At 49.2% G+C, this 14,795-nt stretch overlaps 1 protein-coding gene across 5 annotated transcripts in view; it reads left to right on the top strand.

The window, feature by feature from the left end:
• Nucleotides 1-14,795, top strand: part of ZNF618 (zinc finger protein 618) — a 131,231-nt gene that overhangs the window by 101,218 nt on the left and 15,218 nt on the right. For all 5 annotated transcript variants that reach the window (XM_063144450.1, XM_063144454.1, XM_063144452.1 and 2 more), the window contains 2 exons: nt 2,025-2,114; nt 8,696-8,887. In XM_063144450.1, coding sequence (XP_063000520.1) covers nt 2,025-2,114; nt 8,696-8,887 — 282 coding nt within the window. The remainder of the gene's footprint in view (nt 1-2,024; nt 2,115-8,695; nt 8,888-14,795) is intronic.

The raw sequence follows: 14,795 nt of genomic DNA, 5'->3' as shown, positions 1-14,795 counted from the left end.
TCTTGATAGGCTGGAGTGCTGGGCTGAAAACAACAGAATGAAATTTAATAGAGATAAATGCCAAGTTCTACATCTAGGAAAGAGAAACCAAATACACAGTTACAAGATACTTGGCTCAGCAATACTACAAATGAGAAGGATCTTGGAATTGTTGTAGATCGCAAGCTGAATATGAGCCAACAGTGCGATATGGCTGCAAGAAAAGCAAATGCTATTTTGGGCTGCATTAATAGAAGTATAGCTTCCAAATCAAGTGAGGTACTGGTTCCTCTCTATTCGGCCCTGGTTAGGCCTCATCTAGAGTATTGAGTCCAGTTCTGGGCACCACACTTCAAGAAGGACGCAGACAAGCTGGAGTGTGTTCAGAAGAGGGCAACCAGGATGATCAGGGGTCTGGAAACAAAGCCCTATGAAGAGAGACTGAAAGAACTGGGCATGTTTAGCCTGGAGAAGAGAAGATTGAGGAGAGACATGATAGCACTCTTCAAATACTTAAAAGGTTGTCACACAGAGGAGGGCCAGGATCTCTTCTCGATCATCCCAAAGTGCAGGACACGGAATAATGGGCTCAAGTTAAAGGAAGTCAGATTCCGGCTGGACATCAGGAAAAACTTCCTGACAGAGCAGTACGACAATGGAACCAGTTACCTAGGGAAGTTGTGGGCTCTCCCACACTAGAGGCATTCAAGAGGCAGCTGTCAAGTATACTTTAGGGTGGATTCCTGCAATGAGCAGGGGGTTGGACTCGATGGCCTTATAGGCCCCTTCCAACTCTACTATTCTATGATTCTATGAATTTGGCCAATATTTTGTAAACAAAAGTAAAGCAGCAACAACCAGGGATGGTGTATTAATTTTATGTGCTCATATAAATACCTCTCAAAGTGTATTTTGAAGTATTTAATTACATGTGGGTTGGGGAATCAATAAAGCACACTTAATGTGGTGTAATTGTTCAAACAAATTCAAAGTTTTTCTTGGAAGTTATTTTTATTGGATTAATTGTAAATATTTGAAGATGTGTCTCAGTTCACACATAATGGTGGCAATTCCTGGGTTGTTTAACTCAGGAATTGTGAGGATGAGCAGAGTGCATGAGCATCATTTCCACTTTTAATAAACAACCCAGGAATGCCCCATGGGCAGATATGGATTGCCCATAAACAATCCAGTATTTCCGGTTTTGCATGTTATGAAATAACCCTGAAATGGGGCATTCTTGGGTTATTAAGTGATTAGTGTGTGACTTGTGTGCTCTGCTCAGCCCCAGAATTCCTTGGTTAGACAACCTAGGAATTGCCTCCGTGATGTGTGAACAAATCATTTTTTGTTTTTAAGGGGGAAAAATACACAGAGGCACTGAAAACAACCCACATACTAATTTTAGTACTCTCAGAAGAGCTATAGGTTAGAGAGAGAGGGAGAGGAAGATTGTATTCTGAAAAAAAGTAAATTACAACTGTGCAGCGGCTGAATTTGACTGGTATTCTATGCATTTCTTACGCTGCAGATGACTTTTTCTTCCAATATAGGAGAAAAAGTTCCCATTTTTTTATTGGGGATAAAATGGAAACTGATCCTGGACAAGTGTCAAGATATGGCAGCTGTTCACCAGGGAGTGTATCAGTTCCCCCCACCCCTGTCTTGCTTTGCTTCCAGCTTAATATCAATACACTGAAGATGTAATCCTATCTCCACTCTCTGAGGTCCAAGCTGAGTTTCTGGGCCTTTGCTCCCTCCGAAGGGGCCTCTGCAAAAGCCGCTTCTTTTGCTGTCCAGGGAAGCGGGGTGGGTCAAGCAGACAAAGGTGCTCTGCCTTTCAATGCCCCCCACAGGATCTTTCCAGCAACAAATTACTTGTCTGAAACAAGGTGGAAGTTTTTCCACCCACATCCCTGTTAGCAGTGAGGTCCATGTTTGGATACAGAAGCTGTGGGGAACTCCCAGTGTGAGGGCTGGCCTCCCTCCCTCCCTCCCTCCCTCCCTCCCTCCAAGAGTCTCACAAGAGTCCTTTTCTATTGCAGAAACTGGCAACTACACCTGCGAGTTCTGTGGCAAGCAGTACAAGTACTACACTCCCTACCAGGAGCACGTGGCCCTTCACGCCCCCATCAGTGAGTATTGGGCCATGGCATTGTGTGTTTGGGAGCACTTGGGATCCACCTTCTTGTGTGGCTGGGAGCAAAGGCTTTTCACAGCAAGCAGCTGCTGGCCATTGCGATGCAAAGCTGTGGCAGAGGAGGCCATGAGCGGCAGAGCGGAGGCTGGACGTCTGCATGTCCACCTTGCATTTGCAAGTGCATGGCTCAGCCCTTGGTGCATGGGGATGCCATGGTGCTGGTGGGTATTTAAATGCAAGCATTAGCCTGCATGCGCACACATGCACACACAGCCCGGCCAGGCTGTGGTCGTTGTGCCACCCAGAACCTCTTTCAGCCTGAGGGCCAAATTCCATTTCAGAGGCCCTCTAAAGAGCCATGGTCCAGTGGTGGCCGGGGCAAACCAGCCAGTTTGAGCTAAAAGCGCTTCCTGCCAGAGAGGCCTTTCAGCCATTTAGAAGGGGGGAAGAACTTCACAAAAGCCGGGAACCACCCAGTGACTGGGGACTGGGACAAATTGATAACAGATGACAAAGAAAAGGCTGAAGTGCTCAATTCCCTACTTTGCCTCAGTCTTCTCCCAAAAGCGGGTCTATGACCCCCCTGGAAAAAGTGAAGCTGAAGTTGAGGGGGCAGGATTACAGTTTGAGATTGATAAACAAATGGTCAAGGAACACCTAATTTCTTTGAATGAGTTCAAATCTCCAGGGCCCGATGAACTGCATCCTAGAGTAATGAAGGAGCTAGCAGAAGAACTCTCAGAGCCATTGTCTATTATCTTTGCAAAATCATGGAAGACGGGTGAGGTGCTGGACGACTGGAGGAGGCTAACGTCCCTATGTTCAAAAAGGGCAAAAAGGAAGAACCTGGGAACTACAGACCAGTCAGTCTGACATCCATCCCTGGGAAAATTCTGGAGGAGATTATAAAGAAGTCAATCTGTAAACACCTTGAAATCAATGCAGTGATTACTAGAAGCCAACATGGATTTGTCAAGAACAAGTCCTGTCAGACAAATTTGATCTCATTTTTTGATAAGGTAACCTCCCTTGTGGACCGTGGGAATACTGTGGACGTCATATATCTTGACTTCAGCAAAGCTTTTGACAAAGTACCACATGACATTCTGATTAATAAACTACCTAAAAGTGGGCTAGATGGAACAACTATTAGGTGGATTCACAGTTGGATACAGAATCGGACTCAAAGAGTACTTATCAATGGAACCTTCTCAAACTGGGGAGAGGCAACGAGTGGGGTGCCGCAGGGCTCAGTCCTGGGCCCAGTGCTCTTCAACATTTTTATTAGTGATTTGGACGAGGAGCTGCAGGGAACGCTGATCAAATTTGCAGATGACACCAAATTGGATGGGATAGCTAATACCCTGGAAGACAGAAACAAACTTCAAAGTGATCTTGATAGGCTGGAGTGCTGGGCTGAAAACAACAGGATGAAATTTAATAGGGATAAATGCCAAGTTCTACATTTAGGAAATAGAAACCAAAGGCACAGTTACAAGATGGGGGATACTTAGCTCAGCAATACTACAAACGAGAAGGATCTTGGAATTGTTGTAGATCGCAAGCTGAATATGAGCCAACAGTGCGATATGGCTGCAAGAAAGGCCAATGCTATTTTGGGCTGCATTAATAGAAGTATAGCTTCCAAATCACGTGAGGTACTGGTTCCTCTCTATTCGACCCTGGTTAGGCCTCATCTAGAGTATTGCGTCCAGTTCTGGGCTCCACAATTCAAGAAGGACGCAGACAAGCTGGAGCGTGTTCAGAAGAGGGCAACCAGGATGATCAGGGGTCTGGAAACAAAGCCCTATGAAGAGAGACTGAAAGAACTGGGCATGTTTAGCCTGGAGAAGAGAAGAGACATGATAGCCCTCTTCAAATACTTAAAAGGTTGTCACACAGAGGAGGACCAGGATCTCTTCTCGATCCTCCCAGAGTGCAGGACACGGAATAACAGGCTCAAGTTAAAGGAAGCCAGATTCCAGCTGGACATCAGGAAAAACTTCCTGACTGTTAGAGCAGTGCGACAATGGAATCAGTTACCTAGGGAGGTTGTGGTCTCTCCCACACTAGAGGCCTTCAAGAGGCAGCTGGACAAGCATCTGTCAGGGATGTTTTAGGGTGGATTCCTGCATTGAGCAGGGGGTTGGACTCGATGGCCTTGTAAGCCCCTTCCAACTCTGCTATTCTATGATTCCTCGCACAGAACTCTGTCAGGGCCGACTGGGGCTCCAGGAGGGCCGGGTTTGACCCCTGGGCCTGAGGTTCCCCACCCTGGTTTACCCGATGCTCCTTCAGAGTGAAAGAAGCCAAAAGAGCAGCTTACAATTTAGATTTGGCTCAGGGTGGAGCAGGGAAGCCAGAAGCAAGGCAATGAGCTTCACCAGAGCTCCATGCACTTAGGCTTCACTTCTGTGGCAGTGACTCCTGGATGCGTTTGACAGGGTAGAAACTTCCATTGGACTTCCTCTATGCAAATTCAGACAGAAAAGAGCCTAAAAAGCATGCTGGGAGTGGTAGGACTCTTTTCTGCTTAAACATGCATAGGGTTGCGTTCCATCTCCCAGGGAGTGTGGAAGCTCCTTGCCTCCTCTGTTGCAGCTTTCAGCACACAGCTCCTGTGGCTGGTTTCTTGCTCCCTCCCCGCATTGTTTTGTGTGTGTGCACATGCGTCAGTGGGTGGATCAAGGCTGATTGCCAGCAGTGGTTGCGAACAGCAGGCCAGATATTTATATGGAAGCAGCCCAAAGGCTTCTTCAGCACCTTCCTCAGCAGCAGAGCCTCTGTTTTGAGTGCAGAACGTCCCAGGTTCAGTTCCGACATTTCTGGCTTAAAAGGGTATCAAGTAGCAGAATCTGAAGAAAAACCCTCTTTGCCTGGGTCCTTGGTGAACCTGAGAAGAGCCCTGAGGCTGGATCAGAGCCTCAAAGGCCTCGCTAGTCCAGTGCTCTGTTCACACAGGGGCCGACCGGCTGCCGGTGAGAAATCCACAACAACAGGCAGTTGTTGTACGCTGCCTTGATGGGTTTGAGCAGATAAAGCTCAATACCTGCTCAGTATTTAAGTTATAATTGTTAATAACTTAAATAATTAAAGGAATTAATAAAGTGGGACAGAGCACCCTCCCCTTCATGTTCCCCAGCATCTGAGATTCCGAGGCCCAGCACCTCCGATCCTGATGGGAATTTAGATCCATCATCAAGACTAGGAGCCATCCTCCATGAATTTGTGTAATGTCCTTTTAAAGCTGTCAGAGTGGGTGGCCATCACTACATCTTCAGGTAGCAAAATCCATCGTTTTACTTTCACCTTTTCTTTTTAAATTAAGCAGCCTCAAATGTTGAAACCTTTTCTCCTGGGTGAGAGAGTTGCTCCAGGCCCTCCATCATTTTGGTTGTCCTTTCCATTGATTGATTGATTTGATTTGTACCCTGCCTTGCTACCAAGAAAAATAGCACTCAAGGTGGTGTGCCAAGGGAATGTTGAGGTGCAGCTACTAGAACTGTATGCAGTATTCCAAGTGGAGTTGCATAATAGATTTGTATAAGGGCAGGATGATATTGGTTGTTTTATTATTTTTTCTTTTCCTAACTTGGTTAGGTGGACCTGAGCTTCATAGCTCTTCCTGTGAGAGAGGAAGTTGTGCAGAGCACCCTCCAGGATCAGGCATTGTCTCCATGCTCATGCCAGAGCCAGTGGACTGGGGGAACGGTAGCCAGGAGCTGGAGGGGAAAGGAATAGCTAAGGAGATATGTTGGGCAAAGCCCACTTGGACTCTTCTTCTCTGAACTACATAAAGAGACCCACAATCATTGATCCAGTTCACACGTCATGTCAGCAAACTATGGGTTAATTAACCCATGATTTGCTGGGGGACACCCAGAGACATTTCTGGTTTGAAAAACAAACTACAAATGCCTACAAACCTAAAAACAAATAATAGGTTAACTCTGGGTTGCACTATGGAACAACCCATAGTGTCTGGGTTTGCACATCACGCAATAACCTATGGAAGGGGTGTTCATAGGTTGCTTACACAAAGTGGAAGCAGCTTGTGCATGTCCCGCATTTCAGCAAATTTTGGTTATTTACCCCACAATTTGCTGCCGTGAAGTGTGAACGGTCCCTTTCAGGCAGTGGCACAGTCAGGGTTGTGGGGTGGGGGCGATAGAATGATTGCTTGTGGGATTGTTTTTTGGCGGGTGTCTTTTGTGGGCAGTTTGCCTATGTGGGTTGGCTGTCGGGGGAAATTTAAAAGTTGTGTGTGTGATGGAGGGAAATACGTGGGTTTTTCAGATAGATGGGTGGTTTTGTTTCTGAGCAGGAGGGTTGGCAGTGAGCGCCTCCCCCTCCCCAAATTGAATAGGTTGATTTGGGCTGGAGATGGCCGTTTTCTGAGCTGCAGTGAGAGGGACCAGGCAGGGGTGGATGCCAAGAGAGTCACTCAATTGGAGGGCAGGACTGTGCATTAATTCTCATGAGAAGAGCCTCACCTGCATTAGACTGGAGATCCTTGCAGCTGAGCCTCTTGTTTTAACACTGGGAGACGTGAAGGCAAGAGTGCCCTCTGCTGGTGTTTCCCACCTCCACCCCAGCTCCTGGATTCAGAGGTAGACTGCCTTTGAAGCTGGAGGTTCTATGTAGCCCTTATCATGGCCAGTAGCCACCAACAACAGCTCCTGCCTGCGTGAATGGGTTTCATCTACTTTTAAAGAGGGTTGCAGCATCCTGTGGCTGCGAATTCCATAAATCACAGGGCTGTTGTATGAAGTCCTGAAGATGCTGCCAAGTTTTATTGGGAGACCCCGAATTCTGATGTTTTGAGAGAAGCACTTTCTGTTCTCCACACCAGCACAACAGGTTGTGCTCACCTGCTGTTCCCCCTTTAAAGTTCCATCTCTACCCAGAAGGAAGCCCCAGTGGGGCTGACTCTGAGGAAAGCAGGGATAGGTTTGCACCCTAAAGGTGCATATCTAGGCCAAAAGAGTCTTACAACCAGCTGGGAGTAGTAGGGCTTGTTTCTGCACAGGGTTACGCCTTAGGTTGATTTTTTTCACCAACTAAAAATCCCCAGGTGGTTTAGCCACAGGATTGGGAGCAGCACTTTCATGAGTCACGTAGTGTGCTGGGAAGATTTCTTTGTCCCTTGCACAGGTGGGTCTTTTTGCGCAACAGCAGCAAGGCCATGATGGTGATGACTTGGTGGTCAAGCATAATGGTGGTGACATGAGAAGAGATAGCCAAGGCAGCGCCAGATAAGGCCAGGCTGGGCAAAAGCTCTGGGCTGGGGAGGTAAGCCAGGCAGCCAACATCGCCCCCATCCCGCTGCTCTTCTGCACAGCAGTTGGGCAGGTATCTCGGGGGTCAAGTTGCAGTCTTTTTGTGCACAATCGTAACAGCACTTACAAGAGGAAGATCATGGCGGCTGCGGGTTTTTAAACAGTGACAAAGTAGAAGGCGTAGCTGAGATGTTCAGGGGTTGAATTGCACGTGTTTGTTACCTTGCTTTTTGTCATGTGGGGGTGCACTGAGAAGAGCATTAAGGATGGAAAGATGAGCGAGGAAATGTCACCATGAAGTGGCCTTTCCCAGCTCACAGTGCAACATGGCTTATTGCTCAGACTGTGAGCTAGATAAAATCTTTCCTATGGGAATTCCTAGGCATGCGTGAATATTTTCCTTCAGGAGAGCTGTGTCCGAAAGGCGGCTCAGACAAAAGTTAAGAAGGGGAAATCAATTCATACAATCTTAGCTGGCGCCCCCCAAAAATGACTGTAGGAATTCCTGGTGATCTTCTGTGCTTCCCTCCGCCCCCACCATGAAGATTTTTTGTCCTCCGCAGCTTGTGCGACTCAATTTTATAGGACTTAAACAGGATGCCATGTAAAGTTATTTTTTTACCAAGGCGGATCCACACCACTCTCCCTCCTCTTCCCCCATACTTTGAAGGATAAGTCAAGATGGCCTGGTTTCTTTTTTTACAGCTTTCACCCTAAAAGAAATCTTAGTTGATCAATTAAATTGATGAATTAATTGGTTAAGTCTGCATAGGTTTGCATATGACTACTTTGTTTTTTAGATGGTGCATGTCTGTGAAGAAGGCTTTCAGTCTGTTTATCTAATCAATGAGTCAATTAAAGGTGGACATCCGAGTTATTTCCAAAAGGAAAGGGCTTCTGTAGAGGCACCAGCTCAGAACCGGTGGGACTGTCCTGGCTGGGGGCCATAAGGGAGCCTTCCTCTTGGCTTGGGATGTTAGTCAGCCCAGCCCAAAGCCAATGAAAGCTTTCCAGCTGCCCAGCCCTCTTCCAAGTACGGATGGGGCTATTGAGACGGGCTGGGGTGGGTTGGAGCTTTCTCTGTGAGGCTGCAGAGATTTGCCCCCTAGAGCAAACGAGAGGCTCTGTTGTGCTGGGGGAGGCCAAGCAAGGCCGCTGGCCAGAGCCAGGCTCCCAGCTTGTGCCGGGCTTTGGGGGAGCGTGTGTGGTGCATAGGGAGGGGGAGAGCCCCCGGCAGGCGCAGATTCTGGGCATTGACTTGTCTATCCCGGCACTAGTTCTGAGTGTTCATATCCAGAGTACTCTCGATCTCCACTCTTCATGGCTGTGAAGACCCAAGCGAGCCAGTCGGGCAAAAAAACGCCAGCAGCGTCCATAATCCGGTGTTCCTCCCTCCTCCAACGCACTCCCTCCGGTGTCCCACCGGCGTCCCAGTCCCAGATGTTCCGCGCTCCAAATTCTGGATCCCCGGGAAGCAAGGCCACCACAGGTACCAATTGCACTTTCTACCGTCCATTTCTGATTACTTTGCTCCACTGCCCTGGAGCCCTTGGGCCCAAAGGGCTCTCCCTTCCCCAGGCCACTTGCCCCTGGGGCTCCATGCCATCACTGCAAGTGAGCGAGGAGTGTGTGGCGAAACCCTGAGATAGGAATATGTAGACCAGAGAGTTGGGAGTGGAATGAGCCCCCTTTTTAGCAGGCACCCCAGCACCACAAAGGCAAAAAGAGAGGGGCAGGTAGGGGTCATATCACCTAAACTGAATGAACAGGAAGTGTCCATAAATGGAGCAGGGAGGTAGACTGTTCATAGTTCACAAATCCATTCGTTTCGGGTGGGGGAGAGCCTTTAAACTGGATTTGTGTTTTTAGACTGTTGGCTTTTTATGATGGTTTTAATTTTTGTGAACCTCCCAGAGAGCTTCAGCTATTGGGCGGTATAAAAATGTAATAAATATATAAATAAAATAAAATAAATAAAAAATCATTTTCAGTGAAGAAAAGACACCAGAATATTATTTTCTTTCCCATTTAGTTTTAGTTTCTAAATTGTCCAAACATCAGGATAATCTCTGGCGAGAACTGGAGCACCATTTTCTAATATTCAGTTGTGCAACATTTATGTCTTTTGCTTTTTTTAAAATTTGAAGGTTCTGAAAATAGTTTCTAAATATGTCATCTCCCCCTGGACTTATTGACAACAACATAGTCCAGTGACAAACAAAATACATAGTACTGCTTTGTTTCTTGAGCTCAACCTTTTTTGTTTTGTTAAGAAAGCATTTCCAACCTCCCCTGCCACCGGCCAGCCCAAAAGAAAAGACCTCCAGACCAGCCCTTGTTGGTGGGGGATGAATAGAGAGGTTGGTGCCCATTTGGGCGAGGGCAAACCTATGGAAGTTTAATCCGGACATTAAATTAGTTGCAAGGCCGAGCAGGGACTCCACAGGGCCTGGACGGAGCTGCCCTCCCCTGAAGATTCAGGCGTGCAGCCTGCGGTCCTGAACCGGGATCTGCGATGACCAGGAGTGTGTTTGCACCACTGAGGCTAGTGTGCCAACTGCGTCCACTCCTAGAGGCGCCTGATATGACCACAGTTGTGCATGCCTTAATTGCATCCACTGTTGACAACTGTAACACATGCTACATGGGGCTGCCTTTGAACCCTCTTCAGAAACTTCAGTGGGTCCAAAATGCTGTGGCCAGACTGTTGACCAGGGCTGGCTACAAGGAGCGCATGACTTCCTTGTTACAGCAACTTCACTGGCAACTTCTGTTTTGGGGAAGAATTCAGAGTGCTGTTCTGACATAGGAAGCCCTGTACGGCTTGGGATCAGGCTACCTGAAAGACCACCTTCTCCCATACAAGCCTGCCGGGCCATTAAGTCTTCTGGAGAGGCTGTTCTTTTGAGACTTCCGCCTTCAGAGGCACGTTGGGTGGCGACACATAGAGGGCCTTTTTGGTGGCTGCTCCCAAGCTGTGGAACTCCCTCCAAGGGAGGCCACGTTCGCTCCCTGTCTGCTCTCCATCCTCAGCCAGGCAAAGACTGCTTTAGTCAAAGCTGTTGTTGGGCTCTTGCATGCTGTTTATTTTATCCTGTAATTATAGTGTTTTAATGAATTTTAATTGTGCCTGTAAGCTGCCTTGAGTGCTGTTTTTTGGTAGAAAGACAGGGTACAAATGAAATAAATAATAGTGTAGAATACAGTTTATTTAGGCCTCCGGAAGATCCTCCTTCATCAGGACTATCAGCATAGTGGAGGAAGGTATGAGAGAGAGAGAGAGAGAGAGAGAGAGAGAGAGAGAGAGAGAGAGAGAGAGAGAGAGAACATTTTGTTTGCTGCTGCTTCCTCCACCCCTCTCCTAAGAGCATAATGTGGGGGCAGTGGTTTGCTCGCTTCCACACCCCATGTGTCAGGCTTGCCCTGGGCTGGGAAAAGCGCTTTCCCTTGTTCTGGAGGGCGGGAGGCTCCTTGACGGCTCCTTCTGTTGTGTCTGGTGCAGGCCACTGGCTACCATGGGAGTGGGGGACAAAGAGAGTGGGGGGCGCCTATGTGTGTTGGGGAGAAATCTCTGCATGGTTTTGTTGGATGGTTCCAGGCCCCTCCCTGTGTTACTTTTGGAAGATGTGCGGGTATCCCCCAGGATAATGAGAAAATGCTGGATGGGAGAGGATGTTCGAAACCGGTGTGAACTCTAGAACTATGTCTTGGATCTTGGCACGTATACATGATTCTCTGAAAGGAGTCTAGACATCCATGTGCAGAAGCCACCTGCATTGTGGTCATAGCTGGTGCTGAGTTTGGCAGGGTCAGGCTGTTGCTAGGACCTGTCAACTCTCAGGGGACCCACATGCCATGGAAGAGCCGTGTGGCTGGATCTGGCCTTGCCTCCCACAGTAGTCAACCAGATGTTCTCCAGGAGCCTGAAGGCCAGAGCTGTCCCTGTGGGCCCTCCTCCTCTGAACCGGGGGCCTTCATTTAGCGCCAGTAGTCACTGATCAGTCCGAGGAGGAGGAAGAGGAAGAGGTCTGCTGAAACCCCCTTTAAGGCCATCTCTGCCACCTTGATTTGTTCTCTGGAGAAGCCAGGCCAGGTCAGAGCTGGCAACCTCCAACTTGGTATGGCCGCATGTTGAAATGAGGCTGTTCTCATTGCCCTGGGACACCCAGGGCCTCCTAAAAGAACTCCAAAAGCTGGAGGCCAGCTGTGCTGGCAGCTGCCCTCATTCACCTGGCTCCTGTGAAATTTTGTTACACATAAACAGATTATTGGCATTCTCCAGGAAATCCATGGGGGCCTTGCAGAGTGGACACAAACATTCAGATTTTCAGTTGCATCATGGGGGTCAACGTGACTACTTTGCATGGGTGAAGAGAAAGAAAAGCTGACTTGTCATCTTGCGCCTGTGGCTTTTCAAAAAGTTTCAGAAAAAAATAGTCTCTTCCCCCCAACAAAAATGCCTGAGTGGGGGAGTTATCCTTTTTGGCCTCAAAGTCAATATTGCAACGTGCGGACGAGAGAGTAGGCAAAGAATATCCAGGGAATAGGAAGGTCATTATTGGCAGTGATGGGGGTTTTCCGGAAAATTTTGACTTGGGAAATGTTCTTACCTGATTTAGCTTGACTTAATTTACAAATAAAACTGAAGAGGTAATTTGACAAGCTGTCCAGAAAGTTTTCTTAATTTGGAAATTATTTTTATTGGAACGTGTGTCAATATTTTAAGACATGGCCCTAGCATCCACTTTCTGGAAGCGTTTCCACCCCACGTCCCTGATGATGGGGCCCTGGGCAGATGGATGCAGCCCCCATGGGCTGGGCTGGTCCCAGAGGAGAAGATAGCTGGGCAGCAAGGCGCAAAAGCACCAGGTCCAAGTGCCATACCCCCACGACCCACCCCAGAAATCCCCTGGGCTGATTTTGTGCAAGCTTCACATCCACCCTGGCTGGAACGGGAGTGACCCTTGGCCCCCTTGGGGAGCCTGGTTCCCAACAGGGAGGCTTCTCTGTGGCGGCCCCCTGATGCCTGGCCTGTGGCGCCCCACGTGTCTTGAGGGCAGGGGCTGCCGCTGCCACTGCCTGTCAGTTCCCCTCCGTAGCTGCTGCTTCTTGCTTGAACAGCCCCAGACAGGGTGCAGGGCGGGGTGGGCGGGCTCCTAGCTCAGCGTTCTGCACAGCAGAACGCTGTGCAGAAGCACCTGGGTTCAACCCCTGGCAGCATCTCCAGGTAGCAGATGCTGGCAAAGCCACTGCTGCCAGTCCTGGCCTTAGGCAGCAGCGCCTGGTGCTCCTGTGCTCACTGGTGGAGCCTTGTTCCACCTTAGGAGCCTCCTACAGGTCAAACTTGGTGGGAGGCCAAGAGGCTTGAAGGCTGTTTTGCCTGCCGGAGCACTTTCAGCAGGGTGTGTGTGTGTGGGGGGGGTGCTTTTAGCTTTCTGCCCTCCACCTGGTCTTGGGAAGGCTGCAGGAAATAGCCGGGGCATTGCAGAACATGCAGGGGGAATGCTAGGCAGAGAGGAAGGAGACGAGGATGCAACAAGCCAGAAATATACCGCGGGTGGAATTTTTTAAGAAGGGATGGGTGGCTTGCAGACCGTTGTGGAAAGGAAACCCTGTTTCTGTTTCCTGCCTCTGGTGGCGTTGAATTCTGGATGGTCACTTGGAAGCAGGAAAGAGAAGCATTCCCACCCAGCCACTTCTTTCAGTGGCCATCCAGACCCTCACAAACTGGGTGGGGAGTGGGAGCCATCCTGGGATCACAGCCCCCCCCCAAATGTTGGGCTGTTGGATGCCACCCGGGTTGAGGGAAAGGGGTGCATTGTATGGAGCAGTAGCGGCAGCGGCTGCCTCCCGCAGCTCCCCCCCCGAAGCCCTTAAAAGCCCCCCCCCAAGGGAGCCCAGGGCTGTTGCAGAACTTTCTTGCGTCGGTACTTGGGTTTCCTAGCTTGGGGGGCTGGGCTGGGCTGGGCTGGGCTGGGCTGGGCTGGGCTGGGCTGGGCTGGGCATGCTGCCCTCGACGTGGGGTGCAAAGGGATTGCTTTGCTTGAGATCCCAGTTCCAGCTTTGTCTGTCTCTCTAGTATTGCAGCAACCTCAGAAAATTCATTTAAAAAAAAACAAATCCAACAGTAAGCTTGTTTTAGGAACATTCACAAATCTATTAAGCAGAAAATTACATTTAGCTTGTTAATTCTACTAGTGCCATTTTTTAAAAAGTGGTGTCGTCTCTTTGATATTCTGGAATTGTTACTGAAAAGCAGGTAATCTCCCTTCAGAAGACCATTTTAATGCATGGCTTTAAAAAGTCAGTGAGAGACGCTGCTGTCTTAGCCATGGGGATCTCTTAGATCACGAGGAAGGTCCTCAGCAGGGGCAGGCTCACCACAACAGAGGGACGTGTTGTCAGGATGCTTGGAAGCACCAACCTTCCATCACTGGGAAACTAGCCGGGAGAGCGAGTGCCCCTCTCTCAGTGGACTGACGGCCGTCTCAGCCTGGCTCGGTCTGAAGCTCAGCCAGGGAGAAGGGACCTTCCTGGTCCTACGAGTGCTGAAGATGCTGTTTAAATGTCCGGGGGGCCCTCAGGGCAGCACCCTCAAGGGGCCGAGGGAGGGAGGCTGGAGAGGCCTCCTGGCTTGTCCCAAGGCCAGGTCTACGGGTGGCCCACCCTCCTCGCAAGCCCCTTCCCGGAGGGATCTGCGCTTGGCTCCAAGAAAGTATTGAAAGGGGGGGAGGGGCTTGGTTTGCATTTAAGTCCCAAGGGAGGGGGGCGGAATCGCCAAGCAGCCCTCTTGCCAGAGCTCAGTGACCGGCATCTTCTAGGCACCCGGCAGGATGAGGGGGTCAAGTCCCGACAGGGTGAGATAAATGGTACCCTGTGAGAAAGGTGGGGGGAACCATGTTTTTGAATGATCCGCCATGTTGAGACGGAGGAGGGAAACGGCCTTCAAGTAGAAAAGTAGCCATTACGGAGAGGGTGGGCTGAATCTTTCCTCACTGCTGTGCTACTTTTCTCCTTTTGGGGAATTGAAAAAAACCCAAACAAATCATAAGGGATGTCTCAATTTTAGAATTTCTGTAAACCACCCAGAGAGCCCTGGCTATGGGAGCGGTATATAAGTGCAATAAATAAATAAATAAATAAATAAATAAATAGCCCTCTGCCATTGTGAAATGGTGTGATCAGCTCTGTGGTTTTATTTGCTGTTCAGGTAGAACCACCCCTCGTGGGTCTTTTGACTCAGGAGTGGGAACCCTGTGCTTCTCAAAGCCCTGGGAATGTCTCTGTCCCCCAGTGTCCAGGGAAGCCTTTTCAGTGGCCTATGAGAGAGCGAGCCCCGTTGCTTTCTGCCCCCACCCCTGAAACTCTGTCCTGGATCTGCACTCACCAGCCCCTCT

This window comes from Elgaria multicarinata, chromosome 19 (genome assembly GCF_023053635.1).
Source record: "Elgaria multicarinata webbii isolate HBS135686 ecotype San Diego chromosome 19, rElgMul1.1.pri, whole genome shotgun sequence".
Classification (NCBI taxonomy): domain Eukaryota; kingdom Metazoa; phylum Chordata; class Lepidosauria; order Squamata; family Anguidae; genus Elgaria; species Elgaria multicarinata.
The sequence above is the reverse complement of the archived record's forward strand: the minus strand, read 5'-3'. Positions and strand labels throughout refer to the sequence as shown.